General features: G+C 30.3%; 2 protein-coding genes across 3 annotated transcripts; one reads left to right on the top strand and one right to left on the bottom strand.

Moving 5' to 3' along the window:
* Positions 1-450: 450 nt before the first annotated feature.
* On the bottom strand, positions 451-11,637 carry LOC134693502 (ubiquitin-conjugating enzyme E2 W-like). The gene is made up of 6 exons (XM_063554341.1): positions 11,608-11,637; positions 10,219-10,310; positions 9,552-9,654; positions 7,774-7,929; positions 5,425-5,500; positions 451-3,124 (listed from the first exon to the last, which is right to left on the bottom strand). Exons 1-6 carry the CDS (start codon positions 11,620-11,622, stop codon positions 3,111-3,113), a joined length of 456 nt encoding a protein of 151 aa, XP_063410411.1. The 5' UTR covers positions 11,623-11,637; the 3' UTR covers positions 451-3,110.
* Positions 8,829-20,736, top strand: LOC134693487 (putative inositol monophosphatase 3). Of its 2 annotated transcripts, none has more exons than XM_063554324.1 (6): positions 8,829-8,958; positions 11,824-12,170; positions 13,627-13,792; positions 14,870-14,977; positions 18,135-18,308; positions 18,972-20,736. In XM_063554324.1, the coding sequence occupies exons 2-6, from the start codon at positions 11,844-11,846 to the stop codon at positions 19,226-19,228; spliced, it is 1,032 nt and encodes a 343-aa protein (XP_063410394.1). In that variant the 5' UTR covers positions 8,829-8,958; positions 11,824-11,843; the 3' UTR covers positions 19,229-20,736. The 2 variants fall into 2 exon arrangements, with proteins under 2 accessions (XP_063410394.1, XP_063410402.1); XM_063554332.1 differs by having other exon boundaries at positions 8,888-8,908.
* Positions 20,737-21,011: the final 275 nt, after the last annotated feature.

The following is a 21,011-nucleotide window of genomic DNA, read 5'->3' as shown; positions in this document are numbered from 1 at the left end:
TTACAAGATACATTATCAATCGGTAAATACTGACTTTTTGTCCTTCTCTCTCTTGACTCTCATACTTTCATAGATTAAAGAAAAGCCTACCTTTATGGATTTATTTTCATTTGGAAATCCCCAAGAGAAACATTGGGGAGGTCAGAGGAAATATCTAGCATTAGGCTAAAATTGTTTTCTCTAATCAATTCAAATCTTTTCTAACACATTCCAGACATTTATAGGTCATTTATATATCGTTCTTGATGTAATATTGAATTTAAAATAGTTTGGCAACTTAATTTTTTTGTACATGTACAAGTATATTTGGGTTTTTTTTCACTAAAATTTATAGTTTTGTTTATGTTATAGGAAAATGACTAAAGTGTAATTATAAAACAAATTAACTGTACTTTCTCAATTAAGGGAGTGCTGTCAATATGCAGGAATAATTTTTGAAAGCTTGATGAATTTGTTATTACACATTTTATCATTAAAATTATACTGAGATGTTTAATTTGCTCTATTTTTTCACAAAGGAATAAACTTGCTTGCAAACATAATGAAATATTCCATCGCAGATAGAATATCAACACACTTATAGCATACTTCTATAAACAAACAACAATATATATTAACAATAAGATTTTCACATTCACTAAGCAGTAAATTAAATGATACTTTAAAAAAATAACAATTAAAGTAATAAACAATAACAAAAATAAAAATAAATAAGCCAAAACTATGTATCTTAAGAGTCACAACTATATGACTACTCTTTGAATATTTATAGGTCCAAAATCACAGTGTTTCCTTTTTATTGAGAATGCAAGGATAAATGGAAATGTTGTTAGAAAGGTTTTGAAATATACTTCTAATGAATCGTTTGTAATGTAATAATGAAATTATCAATTGAATATTTAAACTAAGCGGGCATACTTTAGCATAATGGAATTAAAATATCAATTTTGCACTTAAAATTCATCTTCAATTTGAAAGGTCTTGAAGCGCTTTAAGATTTAAAATTGTAGATGCCACATAATGTTTGATAGCATACTTGCCCCTTTTATCATTTACCAACGCAAGATGAATACCAAGTGACAGTATCGTGTAATAGTGTTCTTTATATAAACTATATTGCACAAAAAAAGCCATATGTACAGATGATTGGCAAGGGCAACTTAACATCAAAATATATTCAATAACAAAAAAGATATACAATGCTACATACTTGAGTAAAATTTAATACATTTTCATACTTGATTAAAAAGTATATACCTTAGGCTGACTAAAACTGTTACCCTTCTAGAAACCCAAACTTAAACCATTTTCTGTTCAATTGAAGATTAAAAAAAGGGATTGTTTTATTTGCAATAGGCTTTTCTGTGATAACATTCCTTTACATTTCTTTTGGTTTTAGAGTTTTGGTTACTGTCACACTGATGAAATGCTAAGTTTTCTATTTTAGGATCAATTGATTCAATATCTGCTTTTCTTAACACCTATTATTAAAGCTACACAAACATTGAAACTGAAAAAAAAATATTAAAGGAACTTATTTCATTCCCATAAGCAAGTGAAAAAAAGAGGTTATACATATAACAGATAATATCACAGTTTTAACACCTTAACTTCAGATGGTAACAAAATAATATTCAATGTGTGATGTTACCATCCTGAAACAGCATAGAAATTGCTACTGCACAAGAGAAACTACAAAATACTTTACATATGACATTCCCACCCTAGTCTGTTTATACATTGGGTGCATATGAGGAACAACAAAATGTCTAAAAAAAATATATCTTTTCTGCTTAAACCTTAATTATGCTTGTTTTAAAGTCATGCTATCTAGATACTTGCTATTTGTTGCTGATTGAACACCATCATTTTTTTTATAGAAAAAGAAGGGTGTTTGTGGTTCCTGGAGTCTTTTATACTGTTCAATATTTATTGTTATTCCTTACTATCCTTTAAATATATTGTTATGACATTTCAAATAATAATAGTAAATAAATTTTTTACTTGGTGCAAAATAGTTATCAAAGGTACCAGGGTTATAATTTAATACCCCAGAAGCGTGTTTCATTTACATACGAATCATAAGTGATGCTCATATCAAAACAGTTAAAAAGCCAAACAAGTACAAAGTTGAAGAGCATTGAGGACCCAAAATTCCAAAAAGTTGTGCCAAATACTGCTAAGGTAATCTACTCCTGGGATAAGAAAATCCTTAGTTTTTTGAAAAGTTCAGTCAGAGTTTCATTCCAGTACGGCTTATTATTAGTAAGCAAAATCTGACCAAATATTTTATTTTTCTCTTTTATTCAAAAGTTAAGTCCAACAAATAAATTAGAACAACAAGTAATGATTATAGGGACTGTGGATTCATTTATGTTAGTACCAGTTTAGTGGACTTGTGAAAAAAGTTTTTTCAGGGATAGATGATTTCATGTGTTCACCAAAATTACGCAAAAAAGTCTACAGATTTAGCTGAACACATTATGTTTCACTTTTAACTACAAATCCTCATAAATTACAACACAAATAATAATGAATCAAGTATGATTTTATCTTCTCATAGAAAACAAGAAATACAAGTATGTTTTGACGCTTTAAATAAATCAGTGGTTTAAGTGTTGCTTAAAATATATCTTTTTTTTATAAATGATATTTAAAACTTAACAAAAATAGGCTCTAAATGTCTCTATTTGTTTTGGAGCAAACAATTACTGAATATATCACTGACTTAATGGTTGACATATTGGGAAAAAAATGGAAGATTTATTATGCACAAATTAAAACATACTTTGAAGAAAAAAACACAAACATACAAAAATAACAAATTCTTATGTGTGGGCTCAGTCACTACCCTTATAAACATATATGATGTATATACAACAATACATTTTCCACTCCTTGAAACAAGATATGTAAAAGAAGTACAGAATAAATCTTCAAAGAAATCAGTGTTGAACCTTTACAACAGATGTTTATCAGATTTTTCGCATTATCTACAACTGTAAACAAATATTTCCATGCAGGTCTAACTTGGTTTAACATCCTTCAGAATCTAAATGTTCAAGTTGTCTGTTTAAATTAAAAAGTTTGCCACCTACAAAGCTTCATCCTCATACATTATCATCTGAAATAGATTGTACAAAGATATTAGTAACTCATACATTATCATCTGAAATAGATTGTACAAAGATATTAGTAATTCATACATTATCATCTGAAATAGATTGTACAAAGATATTAGTAATTCATACATTATCATCTGAAATAGATTGTACAAAGATATTAGTAATTCATACATTATCATCTGAAATAGATTGTACAAAGATATTAGTAATTCATACATTATCATCTGAAATAGATTGTACAAAGATATTAGTAATTCATACATTATCATCTGAAATAGATTGTACAAAGATATAAGTAATTCATACATTATCATCTGAAATAGATTGTACAAAGATATTAGTAATTCATACATTATCATCTGAAATAGATTGTACAAAGATATTAGTAATTCATACATTATCATCTGAAATAGATTGTACAAAGATATAAGTAATTCATACATTATCATCTGAAATAGATTGTACAAAGATATAAGTAATTCATACATTATCATCTGAAATAGATTGTACAAAGATATTAGTAATTCATACATTATCATCTGAAATAGATTGTACAAAGATATTAGTAATTCATACATTATCATCTGAAATAGATTGTACAAAGATATTAGTAATTCATACATTATCATCTGAAATAGATTGTACAAAGATATTAGTAATTCATACATTATCATCTGAAATAGATTGTACAAAGATATTAGTAATTTATCACAAAATCCTCATACATTTATCATCTGGAATAGATTGTACAAAGATATTAGTAATTCATACATTATCATCTGAAATAGATTGTACAAAGATATTAGTAACTCATACATTATCATCTGAAATAGATTGTACAAAGATATTAGTAATTCATACATTATCATCTGAAATAGATTGTACAAAGATATTAGTAACTCATACATTATCATCTGAAATAGATTGTACAAAGATATTAGTAATTCATCACAAATTGTAACATATTATTTCATCAAAAACTTGGTGCTGATTTTTTAAGGTTTCACCTTTGCTTTTCTAAAAGCATATATATACCATTGGACCATAGCAAACAGCAGTCAATCAACCAAAATAATTTGTTATTAATCCAATGACATGTGTAGCTTAGGATAAGATTTAGAAGGAGTTAATGGTCTTTGATTGTTTAAGAAAAAAATCTGCCCAAAACTATTTCATGTATGAAAAAAGTTCATGCTTACTGAACAGCTACATGTGAACTTAGTTTAAAGTAAATCAGACCACATATTCATGGTAAACTATCTAAACAAAAAACTTAATCACAACTTCATAGTAACTACTTTAACCTTAATAAATACAACAGTAGTATACTGCTGTTCAATATTCAGCAATGGACCAAGTGTAAAGAAAGTCACTAATAACTACTTTAACCTAAATAAAGACATCAGTAGTATACTGCTGTTCAGTATTTATCAATGGACCAAGTGTAAACCAAAACCTAGAGAAACACATCAAAGGGAAAACTTTAACCTTAGAATAACTTTTGAGTTTGCCATTTGATTAGGGACTTTCCATTTTGAATTTTCCTTGGAATTCAGTATTTTTTTATTTTACTTTTTTTCACACTAACACATTTCTATTTCCAGTGAACCATGAAATGAGGGTCATAATCTCAATTTTATAAAGTTTACAAAATAATGAACAAGTGTTCTAAGTTTTAAGTTAATATGACTACAACTTAATTGTAAACTAAATTGATCAAAAGTTTAGCTAATAATGGCCATAGACTGGCTTAAAGATGAACAGAAAAATGGATGCATACACAATAATACATAATGCCTCTCTTCTTTTCATTCACAAAATTATTGTTTTTGTCAAAAATCGGAATTTAACATGTATCCTTTATTTTATTTCTCTTGATGCATTGATTTTGGAATACATGTAATTAAGTCAATAAACCATAACTGATGGTGCAGAGATAAATAATTTTTATGAAATTAAGACGTACTTAACAATTGTATACAAAACATCATCCACTTATCATTACTCATTAGTAGGTTCCCTTAAACTTACATGATCGTAATCTTATGCAAAAGTTTCAAAGTCAATATGAATGAGGGGAAAAGGCCTAAAATCCTCATGAATATGATGTGTGCTAATAATTATACAACTACATAGCAAATATCATTTACCCAACATTATCAGTATCTCTTCAACTGGCCTAATCACAAAATTAAACAAATAAGAACAAAACTAGGTCGTCATAGTGATTTTGCCTAGGCAAGACAAAAATTGTAAAAAAAAAATTATACTTGACCTTGACCTCACAATGTTAACTTACCATGATACCACCATCTTGTTTTCTTAGGATTTTTACTACAGGTTTTTATATAAAAAGCATTATCAGGTGGTCTCTTCTGCAATAATAAATTAAACATTTATTAAAACACAAATTAAAATATAGTATGTCATATGTAAATGAATAACATAAAAAAAAAAAAAAACAATCCAAGCAGAAAATCCATCAATATACTCTTGGGTGATGATGCAAAATAAATGACTGAAGTCTTCTTCCTTTTTCTTAACATTTTTCTAATTAAAATTTAACAATATTTTCATCATGCATAATTTGTCAGTGAGTGAGAGGTTTAGCTAGCTATAAAACCATGTTTAATCCACCATCTACTACATAAGAAAATGCTGATTCCAAGTCAGGAATATGACAGTTGTTATCCATTTGTTTGAAATGTTTGAGCTTTTGATATTGCCATTTGATGAGGGACTTTCATTTGTTAATTTTCCTCAGAGTTTAGTAACTTTTTTATTTTACTTTTTATATACTGTACCATCTATATTATGTTTATATACAGTATCTGTAACAACATATCTGTCAATTTACATAAATAAACAAGAATGTGTCCATAGTACACGGATACCCCACTCGCAATATCAGCATTTTCTTATGTAGTAAATGGTGGATTAAACATTTTCCATGTTCAGTGGACCATAAAATGGGGGTCAAAATTCTAATTTGACATTTAAATTAGAAAGACCATATCATAGGGAACATGTGTACTTAGTTGCAAGTTGATTGGACTTCAACTTCATCAAAAACTATCTTGACCAAAAACTTTGACCTGAACTTCACACGATCATTTTCTATGTTCAGTGGACCGTGAAATTGGGGTCAAAACTTTAATTTGGCATTAAAATTAGAAAGACCATATCATGGTGAACATTTCAACTTTATCAAAAACTTCCTTGACCAAAAACTTAAACCTGAATCCTGGCGAATGGACACACAGACAGATGGACAAATGGACGTACAAACCAGCAAACATAATGCCCCTCTACTATCGTTGGTGGGGTATAAAAACACTACAAGAATGCAACAAAGCTGAAAGAACACATATTATCCTTTTTATATAAAATATACATATAGATAAGCTAGTAAAGCATATCAAGAAATAAGATTGATCCATTGACTGATTTGGTGTTTAAAGCCACTTCCAGTTTCAGTACAATTGGCCATTTCATGGCGTCCAGTTTTTACTGGTGTAAGAATATAGAGTGCCCAGAGACAACAAACTACTCTTTGGTTAGAAAACTGAAAGCCATAGTCAATTAAGGGTGCCACATGTTGGACAACTCACAAGCTGAATAGAAAACTTTCACTTTAAATTAAGTCAGGACCTGTGAGGAAATTTAGGGGTGAGCATTACAAACTAAAACTTATTGCTATAGATGCAATAAAATAAAGTTACAAACTGGGGTGAGTGTCGACAGAATTATATACAACCTAATTTAAATTATCTATATATATAGCTACTAGTAATTACAACAGACTATGAATAAGCATGACCCTCAATACATTAATTAAGAAATAATTCATGGGGGCTTGAATATATCTTGATTTTACCACGGATTGGTCCTTTATGACAAATATTTTATTTTTATGAATTTTCCCATAAAATGCTTATATTCTTACGTCATCGTTCTATGACGTCGGGTTCCTCATTCATTTAAAAAACATATGACGTGGGGGTTCAATGGGAACAGCCCATGAAATATATTCATATTTTACCACGGGTGTGTACACAAAGCGTTTGAAGGACGTCATCTTAGAATAACAGAATTTTATATTAGTTCTCTGTTTAATGTGTGATTTTTTTTTATTAACAAGTATGCATACTGAACATATTCCTACTCATTATTCAAAGTTTGGAAAACAGGAAGTAGATGTCTGACAGATAAAAATAAATCCTCAAATGTTAGAAATCATCATGGTCAAGCTGCTGGTCAAACATGAAGTCATACTGGTCAGTTGTTCCTGAGAAAAGTTTGACCAAAATATTTGTTGGAAAAGCAGGCACATACAATTGGATTGACAAGGTGAATGCAATGTAACCCCACTCTTAAAGTGGCATTACATTCATATACTGTGGATTCATTTATTTTCGTGAGTATTTACTTTCGTGGATTACTTAAAACTTGCATATTTGTGGTTATTTCAGTTCGTGGTTTTGCCAATCTCTGAATATACAAAACCTATTGAAAGTATGTTATTCCTTGAACATTTGAATTTGTGGTTCATCTTTACCCACGAAACCCACAAAAATTAGGATTGAACGAATATAAATGAATCCACAGTAAATTTGGTTTGTTACAAAAAATCTTGATTGACTGTTACCTTTTCTGTACAACTAGATAACATACTGACAATACTAAGACAAACAGCTTGAACAGATAGAGCAGGAGACCAGTCTTCTGTGAGAATTGACAAACATATATGTCCATTACTGTATACGTGTGGATGAACAGGTATATTTGGTCCTACAAACATAACCTGAAACAAACATATAAACAATTGACAAACATATATGTCCATTACTGTATATGTGTGGATGTACAGGGATATTAGGTCCTACAAACATAACCTGAAACAAACATTTAAATTAATTTGAAAATATACATGAACCAATTATTCAGAAGAAAATAAGAAAGTTCAATGCGTATGCTACAAATGCTGGATGACAAAGTTTTCAGCTTGGTTGTGTGCGTAGACAACTCACAGAATATTACTGAAAAACGTCAGTTGCAATTAACATATTCAGTTAAAGTTAAAGAAACTAATTAGAATTTGTATCATTTGAGAATATAGTATAGGAAAGGTTGTGAAGTTCATTTAAAAGAAAAATCTTTTGATTTTACAGTTCAAATAATTTTTTGATTTTATTCATTGATGTCAGTACATGTATTATAACTATGTATTGATGTTAAAGAAACTTATTACTCATCTTGCAAAGGAATGTGATGCAAAAGAATTCAAGAATACATCCTTCACTTACAAGATAAAGACAGAAAACAAGAAGACAGCTTTACGATTGTGGAAAAAAACATAGGGAACATGCCACTTTCAAAAATGATCAAGAACTTAATGAATGTTCCTTCATATTAAATTAATTGCACATTTGTGTGGATTTACTCACACTTTGTGATTTCCTTCTAATCTTCAAATAACAATTATTTTCTGAAATTCAACATGATTCTAATATCATATTCTAACTTCCTCTTCAATAATGTATTTAATTGTCCAGTCTTTCAAATTTGCATATCAGGAATTGCTTAAGGAAAAAAATCAATCAAAACATGTAAATGTATAAACATGTCACCTTGTTGGACATGTAGAAATATCCAGGCCAATAGGCACTCACTGGGACTGTATGTTTACTTTTGTAGTATCAAAGTATAATCAAACATTTTTAAATCTAGTTTTTAGAAGAAGAAAACAACAAGATCATATCATACATCTACTTATTCAAAAGGTGAAAATATTCTCTGGACTTAATAGTGTACTAGTAAAAACAGGATAGAGGTGATTATAAAACAAATTTCAATCATTTATACAGATACATTGTAGTTTTTAAAATACCCTTCAGGCACATGTAAGCATTTTTTTTAAAATTAATTCATGTAACCTGACATAGGAAGTTAATTTTTTCAGCAAACTTTCTTCATAAACAACAAGATTTTTCTTTCAGAGAAATTTTATTGCAGAAGTAATGCAACATTCTATCTCCAAATGACAACTCTAAGTTACATTTTTGTACTTTGTGAAAGCAGCTTTAACAACAATTCAGAAGAGATTGCTAAAGTAATTTAACTAGATGGATATGTTTCAGTGCCTAATAAAAATCCCTTTGTAGAATCAATCTACAAACTAAGAAGGGAAATTTAATGTTTATTAAAAGACACACCAGTCCCCTTTTTCGTTTATTTTTAAGATTCTTTCAACCTGTACTGAAAGCTGTTGGACATAAAATAAGTGAATCAGTTGTTTATAATTATAAATTATACACATTTCATTTAAGTAATCAGAAAGTGTTGGAAATTAACTTTGATATTTATATTCAACTTGTACTGAATTTTCTTCCTCAAGCAAGGTGTCCAGGTACAAATAGTACTTACTTGTGGTGAATCAAATGGATATCTCGAACCAAACTTAAATAATAACTGCAAACTCTCCCCAGCATACAATGTTCCAGGGGCTCCATCAAGGTCAACTATCCATCTAAAAGCAAATTCCATCAACAATAAAATGTATAGTCCAGGTTTAGAAATAAAATATTCTCAACAAAATGTATACATGTGTATGTGCTAAAATGTTTACTTTATCCCTGAAAAAAACAAAAAATGAAGTATGGCACTGTGAAATTTCAAGGTTTATATATTCAAGGATTCAGGTCCATGTATTTTGCTTCCTAGTTTTTAGAATGGGGTAATGATTAAACTATATCGTGAATCAATCCAAGGTATTGATGTGCATGAAAACAGAATTTTTGTATAAAAAAATGTCTATATATTTTTATTTCATTTTTACCCAATAAAAAATGTACTATGTACCGAAACCTAATGAAAGCTACATTTAATTTTGAGGTCTTTAAACTCATACATGTACCTATCTAAGATTGAAAATGTGATTTTTTTTGGTATAATTTCACTGTTAGTCAAACAGTATACAGTTTTTTCATGTGGATGTTTTTACTTCAATTATCTAACATGACTATAAACATGTAAAACAAGAAGAACTTTTAATTGTTTTAAAAAAACTTTCTGTAGTGGTGTGAAGACTTACTCAGATAAATTCTTATAAATACTTTCAGCATCTACTTTAACACCTGTAGGAGGATCTTTCATTAATGCTGTTAGTTCTTTTTGCAGTCTTTTCTGAAAAGAAAATGTTTACAAATTAAGCCACCTTGCAATATGTATTAACTCCTCTTATACAAGAAAATGCTAGTACGCTGAGCACAGCCTGACTGCTAATTAGGTTGAATCATAAACAGTTCGGGCAAAATTGGACACAAAATTCAAGCTTGATACTTCTTAGTTTGGACTGTGATCAAATTTTTGACATAAAAAAGGTTTCTGACACAAAATAAATGTTGTCAAAGATCTTACATGTATACATATATTACACAATATTTCTTAAATCTTTACAATTTTTTCTTTCTTTTTCTGAAGTGCATTACTAGCTAGTCTTACAATGAACATCTTTTACTCTTGTGTCCCCTTCTTGTGCAAGCTATATACACAAATATATATACATGTATATATATAAATGAAAAAAAAATATGAACCCCTTAAACATGTTAAAAAAATAGGCGACAACGCATAGCATTATAAATACAACCTCAAAACTTTTGTAGTCCTATAAAATTGATGACTTGCCAAATTACTAATCTTAAATTTGTCCATCCACATGTACATACATGTATATCTTGAGCCACTGTCTACCAGACTATCACTATGACACTAACCTTCCAAGGCAGCACCATCCCAAAGTAACTTTTGTAGTTTCATATAAAAATCTGGGTGAATGGACTCGGGGCAAACAGGTAATAGGGCGAACAGTCTCACGGCGAACATGCATTCGAGCACAGGACCTGGGGTACACCAGAATCAGGTTGAACGGACCCGGTTTCGATCTACCCCTGTATATATGTACATGTTGTATTATCAATGCATTCGGCTATTTATTTAAGGTATTTTTGTCATATACATCATCTATGATCGACAAATGTTCAAGCGGGACATATTCTTTTATCAAGCAGGCCAGATTTCCAAATAGGGATAAGGTGTTCTTCTCTAATTTCCTTCTCTATAATTTCCAGGAAGGAAATTTGTTTTCACCAGAAATATAATAACATATTCAATATTCCTGTCACTATCTATTCGATCTGTGAAACAAATATTAATGACAGTCTCTAATGTAACTTTTCTTAGTATTTTAGAAGGACACTAAATAAAAATGTCAATGAGTATGAATATTTATCTGTTTAACATTTCCATATTGCATTTTCGGAAGTAATAATTTTGTTACTATTCACGACTTCGACAAACATTGTGTCATGTTTGTTGTAGACGTAATTTCATACTTAAACATGTGAGTCAAACCACAAGTTTCATAATGCACATCACATTATTAATTTATCGAATAAAAGACTGAAATAAACTGGAATACCTCCATAGAAGCCATGATCGTCTGTCTGTTTACCTTTAGTTTCGAATAAAAATAAACTAAAAATTTATTGTTTTATCGTGTTTCTAATATAAAAAGAATATAGTGTTAGAAATACAAATAAGATTAATTAATTTTGTTGATCATGCATTTCTTTCCATAGGTTTAAATATTATTCGAAACTGAGTCTTAACATCAAGCTTCTACTTTTTTTTCCAGCTCGACATCTATGATCCACAATGGGACCTGCAAATGTAAGAATCAACCCTGTTGGTGGAGCTGTATTTATAGCTCTTGGTGTATGTGCAGCTTTGTACATGTTTGGTCTTCCCGACTGGTTCCATAGAGAGCCCAGAGTTAGCATGAAAGAACTGTTATCAGTGTGTATACAGCTTGCACAAGAAGGGGGCAAAAGAGTAAAAGATGTAAGACTAGCTAGTAATGTACTTCAGGAAAATTTGAAAGGAAAGACTGACGAAGGTGTCAAAGATGTGAAGACGGAAGGAGATACACAGTCGCACAGGGCGATTGTATATGGATTGGCAAAAGCTTTCCCTGGTCTAAAGGTAGTTATTATGTAACTTGTAAGATCTAATGATAGTTTTCTTAAATGCTAGTCTGTTAGTTCTGGTTTGTTTCGAGCCTACAATACAGCAATTTCAGGGATACAGTTTTTAGACTAATCTGCCGTGTGACTTCTATCTCCATGTGACATCTTAACTTCCAGCACATGTTGAGCAAACGGATGAAAAAGTTTGATTTTATATACAGTACACAAAATATTTGGGAAATTAAAATCTAATAATATGGTCACCCTCCCTCAGTTATACAGGAATCAAGAATGAAGATTACGCACTAACGGAACATAAATGATTTCTATATAATACCCTACAAAATGATGATAATGCTGGAACTTTTAATAGAGCAGAGATACATGTACAGGGGTATCAGGTCCATTCGCGCCCATTATACTTTCGCACCCTACACGTTCCCACCTCACATGTTCACCCCCGACTTTTTAAAAATCATGATTGCTGTTTTAACTTGCTTTGATGTAAATATAAATACTGCATGTATTTAGGTTGGTGTGAGTAAAACTTTGAATATTTTAAATAAAAAAAACATGTGAAATTAAAATTGTTAACAGTTTCATGAGCTTGCATTGGCTCCTTTGATCTCATGTGTGTTTCGCTTTGGACAACCAGAGACATACACATTATAAACGTTGTCAGAATCTAACTTTTTTTATAGAAAAAATGAAAAAATATATTTAAAGCAATACATGTGGACACTCACCATGCTTACCATTTATTCAACACAACAACAAAAAACATTGCCATAATCAATATATTTTAGCTAGAAACAATGAAAAAAAAAATGAAATACACTAACCAAAACATTAAGAATTATTTAACACAAAAATAAAACACTAGTTGTCAGAACTTGACTTTATTTAAAAACACGATAACAAATTATTAAGAACGAAACCAATAAAAATTGGGTGCGAACATGTAGGGTGCAAACAGACTTTGGGAGCGAAAGTGTAGGATGTGAAAGTGAAAGGGGGCAAATATGAATAGGTGCAAACGTGATTGGGCGCGAACGGACCCTGAATCAGATACAGGTGCACCTTATATCTTTCCTGTGAAAAACATGATTCCTAAACTGATGTACATAAATGTTTAGTAGCGTTCTTGACAGACCCTTAAAACACTGTCTTAATATCTGTATGAGGTCCCATGTCTTTGGTTCTATAATTACATGATAAAAGTGTAAGCTGATAAATGATAATAATAATAATCATGATAATAGGGATACATCCATTGACATCAAACAGTTTTTATATTATATTACAACAACATAATTTTTTTTAAGAACTCTCAACATTTTATAAAATACAAATGTACATGTAGCCTTGTTTGATGTACATTTTTTTGTACATGGTCAGTCCAAATTGTGTTCATGCAGCTTAGCTGAAGTGTTAAATGCCCAACTTCATGAACTTGGTGCATTTCATTTTAGGTAATATCTGAAGAAAAGGATCTTAAACCTGTGAATTTACTGGAAATAAAAGACACAAATAAGCATTTAACTGAAGTTGGAGAAACAATATCAAGTGATCAATCAATATCAAACTCAAAAATTACAGTATGGGTCGACCCTCTAGATGCTACAAAGGAATACACAGGTATAAGAATATTTTGTCCAATTAAAGGGACCTGTAAAGAGCTTTAATCACATTACATACAAATACATAAGATAAGAGAAATATAAGAAAACAACACCTTTAAAAACTTTAAAAAATTCTTAGTGCTATATTAAAGGCCAGGACAGAATATATATATATAGCTATGTATACTTGTGTTCTTTTGGGGTAAATACAGCAAATGTTTGAAAGTTTGCAAATTTGATTTTTAAACAATAAACAAATACTTTTTTTTGTAGCCATTTTGTGAGTTGTTGCATTATAAGTGTTTATGACATGTATAAGGCCAATAACTATCAATCAATTTTTCATTACGCTAACTCCAATTTTAATTTATATAGATGTTTCCATATGTATGCTGATGTGCATCCACAATTATAATCTATTTCACCTGAATACATGTATTTTAGTTTATATATATATATATATATATATATAAAATAAAAATAAAAAGTTTGTTAAAATATACAGCTTTTATTTGTTTATCCGAAATAGTTATTCTTTAGGATTCAAAATCTGAATAGCAAGATAAATGTACATTAACAGTCTATAAAGGAACAACAACTTGGTACAGTGTTTGATATATACTTTACAAATGCAAGCAATCAGCATGTATACCGGTAATCAAATATGTTTGGATAGCAGAACTATTAAGTCAGGGGTTTAATTCATAAAACTTTGCTCAGTGCTCAGAGGTCAAAAATCATGTTCCAAACATGAAATCCAACATTTTGATTGGTTGAGTTTTTAGTACAAGTACAAAAAACTGACTCAAAATTCCAGGTCTTCTCTGACAGTTACAACTTCTCTGCTCTCAGTCAGTGCTCTGTAAACTACACTAAGTACTACATAATTTTACCAATCAAATCTCAATGATTTTATTATTTGAATATTTAATTTTGATGATATATATTTCTAACACTCTTAGTGGTACTTTTAATTCAGCATGCATTGATCTTGTGAAATTAATCTGATGAAGCAACACATCTGTCCTATAACTTGTATAAAGGAAAACTGAAATTCATTTAAATGTACTGAGTGACATTGATATAATTACAGAAAAGAAGTTACAGTATGTGGCCACCATGGTATGTGTTGCAGTAGATGGCCATCCCACTATTGGTGTCATACATAAACCCTTCGTCAATGATAATAAAGGGGAGACAGGTACGTCAGATTTATCAATGTGATAGTCTGTGGATAAGTAAGTCAGATTTATCTATGACAATGACTGGTAGAAATCTGAGGAGAGTCAGCTTTGTTAGTGAAACAAAAGGGAGAGATGGAATTCTGGATAATTTTTGTAGTTCTAGTAAATAATTCTTAATAGTTGTTTTTTAGCATTATTTACTTTGGACGCGACCCATAATCCAGAAAAATTCTTTTGTCTTTTAGCTTTAAAAAAAATACAAAATCATTGCCTTTGACATCATATAAAAAATGTGCTGATTTGAGGTCCATAATGTGTTATTCCAAAGATATCATTGTTGTTTAAAAAAAACTCTATAGCTAGTAGTTATGAAGAGAGCAGTGAAGTTGAAATCATCCCTTTGTAAATTTTACCAACAGCATCAACAATTGGTTAACTATTATGGAATATCTGTTTCAAAGATGACGACAGATATATTCCAATTGTTGCAACTGCAATCTTGTACCATTCACCCGAATGTGACAAACCAAATTAGACATATCACCAGGTTTGTACTTGCATGAGCAACACAACAAGTGCCATATATAGAGCAGGATCTAATTACCCTTCAGGAACCCCTCAGATCACCAAAACTTTTTTGTGTGTTTTGGTTTTTATGTTGTTGGTTGTACTGTTGGTCATAATGTTTGTCTTTTTCTTTTTTAACCATGGCACTAATTTTTGCCAAATGGTAGTATCTAGTTTTCAAAATTGTTGATGTTTTATCAAGTATCCAGAGCTAGCTTTTTTCAAAGTAAAATCAGTAAAATTAAATTATATCCTCTTATTTTCTAAAGTTATGAATACAGTTTTTAATCCGTAGCCTACTGAGTTATTGAAAAAATCATAAGATTGAATCAAACAAAATATTCAAAAAAATCATAATGTCATTATGTGATTACATAACATATTTAATAGAATGTCAAAGTAGTAATGAAAATATTTTCAACCATTGTTAGTTGTTTGTTTAATGATGAGTAGTTATGAATTCCTTATGTCAATATTGTTCAAGTACATTAAAAATTATTTATTATGTCTAAAAAAAGGTCTCATTTCAGACTGTAGGAAAAATTTAATTTCATGTCAAGCATTATTACTAATACAATGTATAAGTGTATTTTAATGTAAGTACAAGTGTTTGTAACTACATAGATTTTATCCCTAATTTAAGTTTTTATACGACCGCAAATTTTGAAAAAATTTTCGTCGTATATTGCTATCACGTTGGCGTCGTCGTCGTCGTCCGAATACTTTTAGTTTTCGCACTCTAACTTTAGTAAAAGTGAATAGAAATCTATGAAATTTTAACACAAGGTTTATGACCATAAAAGGAAGGCTGGTATTGATTTTGGGAGTTTTGGTCCCAATATTTTAGGAATTAGGGGCCAAAAAGGGCCCAAATAAGCATTTTCTTGGTTTTCGCACTATAACTTTAGTTTAAGTTAATAGAAATTTATGAAATTTTGACACAAGGTTTATGACCACAAAAGAAAGGTTGGGATTGATTTTGGGAGTTTTGGTTTCACCAGTTTAGGAATTAGGGGCCAAAAAAGGGCCCAAATAAGCATTATTCTTGGTTTTCGCACAATAACTTTAGTTAAAGTAAATAGAAATCAATGAAATTTAAACACAATGTTTATGACCACAAAAGGAAGGTTGGTATTGATTTTGGGAGTTTTGGTCCCAACAGTTTAGGAATTAGGGGCCAAAAAGGGACCCAAATAAGCATTTTTCTTGGTTTTCCCACCATAGCGTTAGTATTTATATAAGTGAATAGAAATTTATGAAATTTAAACACAAGGTTTATGACTATAAAAGGAAGGTTGGTATTGATTTTGGGAGTTTTGGTCCCAACAGTTAAGGAAAAAGGGCCAAAAGGGTCCAAAATTAAACTTTGTTTGATTTCATCAAAATTGAATAATTGGGGTTCTTTAATATGTCGAATCTAACTGTGTATGTAGATTCTTAATTTTTGGTCCCGTTTTCAAATTGGTCCACATTAAGGTCCAAAGGGTCCAAAATTAAACTTAGTTTGATTTTAACAAAAATTGAAACCTTGGGGTTCTTTGATATGCTGAATCTAAAAATGTACTTAGATTTTTTATTATTGGCCCAGTTTTCAAGTTGGCCCAAATCGAGGTCCAAAATAAAACATTGTTTGATTTCATCAAAAATTCAATAATTGGGGTTCTTTGATATGCCAAATCTAACTGTGTATGTAGATTCTTAATTTTTGGTCCAGTTTTAAAATTGGCCTAAATTAAAGTGCAAAGGGTCCAAAATTAAACTAAGTTTGATTTTAACAAAAATCAAATTCTTGGGCCTCTTTGATATGCTGAATCTAAACATGTACTTAGATTTTTGATTATGGGCGCAGTTTTCAAGTTGGTCTAAATCAGGATCTAAAATTATTATATTAAGTATTGTGCAATATCAAGTCTTTTCAATTGCACAGTATTGTGCAATGGCAAGAAATATCTAATTTCAAAATATTGTGAAATAGCAAATTTTTTTTTAATTAAGAGTTATCTTTCTTTGTCCAGTAAAGTAAGCAAGAAATATCTGCAAGATTTTTTTTTAATTGGAGTTATCTTTCTTTGTCCAGAATCAACTTAAATCTTTGTTATATACAATATACAATGTATATTCACTTTTTACTACCAACTGATAAATTTGAATAATCTTTACCATTCAGTGATAACAAGCAGTTTTTTTACATTTTAATATTTTATGATGTATTTAAATGAGTAGTAATTGTTGCAAACTCCATTAGAATATTTTAATTGAAATTAGTTTTGGAATAAGGGAAAGGGGGATGTGATTAAAAAATTGGGTTCAATTTTTCTCATTTGAAATTTCATAAATAAAAAGAAAATTTCTTCAAACATTTTTTTGAGAGGATTAATATTCAACAGCATAGTGAATTGCTCTAAGAGAAAACAAAAATTTTAAGTTCATTTGAATACATTCATTCTGTGTCAGAAATGCTGTGTCAACTATTTAATCACAATCCATATTTAGAGCGGAATCCAGCTTGAATGTTGTGTCCATACTTGCCCCAACTGTTCAGGGTTCAACCTCTGCGGTCGTATAAAGCTACGCCCTGCGGAGCATCTGGTTTCTAAATTATTTCAGTTTGGGCTTGGGTTGGTTATGGAAAATCCACTACCTTAGAAGCAGTTAAGACTGAGAAGAAGGAAGGTGATCCTGATAGAATTATAGTATCAATCTCTCACAAAGGGGATGTAGAATCAGTGGCTAAAACTGCACTAGGGGAGAAAACTCAAGTTATCACAGGAGCTGGTGCAGGTAAAGTTATAATATAAATGAATCAACAGATACTTACTACAGCCCCCCCTTTTTTATCATTGGTTTCCTCTAAACTTTACAATATTGTGGGCCAGGGGAATGATGAAAGGAAGCACCCTTTGTGTTTAAGTGTAATTTTCCAGTTTATAGTTTAAGGGTTATGGAACTGAAACTATTACTTTTAAGGCAATAATTCACAAATCATTCACTAAGTCTAGAATTCCTGGATTGATTTCCTCCAAACTTTACATTTTTGTGAGGGAAGCACCCTCTTTAATTATTTTTTCTCGTGTTGGTTGCTCCAGAGTATATAATTGTAAGATTTAAGTAAATTTTTCACATAGTGTACCATAACTTAATTTTGCTGGCATGGATGGAGTGGACATTTCACAGAACTGCTAGAATTGGTGAACATAAAAAAATGGAGGTTATTTGCAGAACTAATTCATTTGCTTATGATTAAATACCTTTGAAATATCCCTTTTTATTCTGGCAATAATTTAGAAATGCACAATTATATTGTATCATGTACTCTTGGTGCAGTTGTTTATTATCCATGACAGCCACTCTGTATGATTGTTTAAAGTAAGATTAAAAACTTATAATCTAGATGACCTAATGATATTTTGATTTTTTTCATATTTTCTGTTGTTTTTCTTGCAGGCTATAAAACTTTAGAAGTAATTAAAGGTAATGCAGATGCATATCTTCACACAACAAAAATAAAGAAGTGGGATTTATGTGCAGCTAATGCAATAATAAGTTCTATGGATGGTAAAATGACAACTTTACAAGGAGATTTTATTGACTATTCATCTACTACAGATAAAGTGGTTTCAGATGGTCTATTAGTGACTTTGTCAAATCATTTTGATTACTTGAAAAAACTAGCAGGTGCTATGAAAAAATCTGATGCATAGAGTATAGTAATTCTTTTAGTACAATTATACAATGTATAGGGATCTTTGTTCATGATTGTTATTGTTAAAAATGCAAATTAGCTATTCTCAACACTTTAAAACTATAAATCTCACATGTTTTCTAAGATTCATAACCAAGGAGTTATCTTATGGAGTAATATGAAAAAGGAAAAGGTGTTTTATAGGTATACTTGAATACGAAGTTCATCTGTACTTGCAAGACTTATAACAGTTTTGATACATAGAAAGAGAAAGTGGATATAGAGTGATCCACTTTAAAAATGACAATACAAGTCATGATTGCTGTTTTGAATTATAAATATTGAGACTCAGTATTTAAAGATATTTTAGGAGGGAATGAACAAATTTCAGTCTTAGTAGGTGTGACCCTTCTCAAATTGTTATAAATGATGATTTAAGATAACTTGATAGTTTAATTTCATTTCAAAATTTAGAGTTTTCTGGTTAAGCCTTCAGATTATTTGGTTATCTAGTCATTCAAACATTTGTTAGTCTTCATGTTTAAATGGGATAATTACTGAAATGTCTCTCTTGTAATATTGTATGTGTAGTCATAATTATTTATTTCTGGAGCAGTGTGGGTTAAAATGTGTAGAGGTTTTTAGGTGGATATGTTGAGATATATCAAATTCATTATGAACAGTATTATTAAAATGATATTTATTAATCTACTGTGTGTCTAATAATTGGTTTGTATGATTTTATTATTGCTAAATTCTTTAGTCCAAGTCTAAAGTATAAGTAACAGTAATGATCCTGATATAAAGTGAGAGATCATTTTAATAGCTTGTGCTGATTCTGCATTTCATCATATGCACAAGGGTCCTAAACAGAATAGAGGGGGGCAGGACTTTTTTTTCGGGACGTCAGGATTCGTTGTTTTTTAAGCTAGTTTCGAGATTGATCCTTTTGGAATCCGGGAATTCTTATTTCAAATTTCGGAATGTCAGGATTTTAATTTATTTAAATTCAGGACCTAAGAATTTCATGCTTTTAAGTTTTTATACGACCGCAAATTTTGAAAAAATTTTCGTCGTATATTGCTATCACGTTGGCGTCGTCGTCTGCGTCGTCGTCGTCGTCGTCGTCCGAATACTTTTAGTTTTCGCACTCTAACTTAAGTAAAAGTGAATAGAAATCTATGAAATTTTAACACAAGGTTTATGACCATAAAAGGAAGGCTGGTATTGATTTTGGGAGTTTTGGTCCCAACATTTTAGGAATTAGGGGCCAAAAAGGGCCCAAATAAGCATTTTCTTGGTTTTCGCACTATAACTTTAGTTGAAGTTAATAGAAATCTATGAAATTTTGACACAAGGTTTATGACCACAAAAGAAAGGTTGGGATTGATTTTGGGAGTTTTGGTTTCAACAGTTTAGGAATTAGGGGCCAAAAAAAGGCCCAAATAAGCATTATTCTTGGTTTTCGCACAATAACTTTAGTTAAAGTAAATAGAAATCAATGAAATTTAAACACAATGTTTATGACCACAAAAGAAAGCTTGGTATAGATTTTGGGAGTTTCGGTCCCAACAGTTAAGGAATTAGGGGCCAAAAAGGGGCCCAAATAAGCATTTTTCTTGGTTTTCGCACCATAGTGTTAGTATAAGTAAATAGAAATCTATGAAATTTAAACACAAGGTTTATGACTATAAAAGGAAGGTTGGTATTGATTTTGGGAGTTTTGGTCCCAACAGTTAAGGAAAAAGGGGCCCAAAGGGTCCAAAATTAAACTTTGTTTGATTTCATCAAAATTGAATAAT

Source organism: Mytilus trossulus, chromosome 1 (assembly GCF_036588685.1).
Source record: "Mytilus trossulus isolate FHL-02 chromosome 1, PNRI_Mtr1.1.1.hap1, whole genome shotgun sequence".
NCBI lineage: Eukaryota > Metazoa > Mollusca > Bivalvia > Mytilida > Mytilidae > Mytilus > Mytilus trossulus.
The sequence above is the reverse complement of the archived record's forward strand: the minus strand, read 5'-3'. Positions and strand labels throughout refer to the sequence as shown.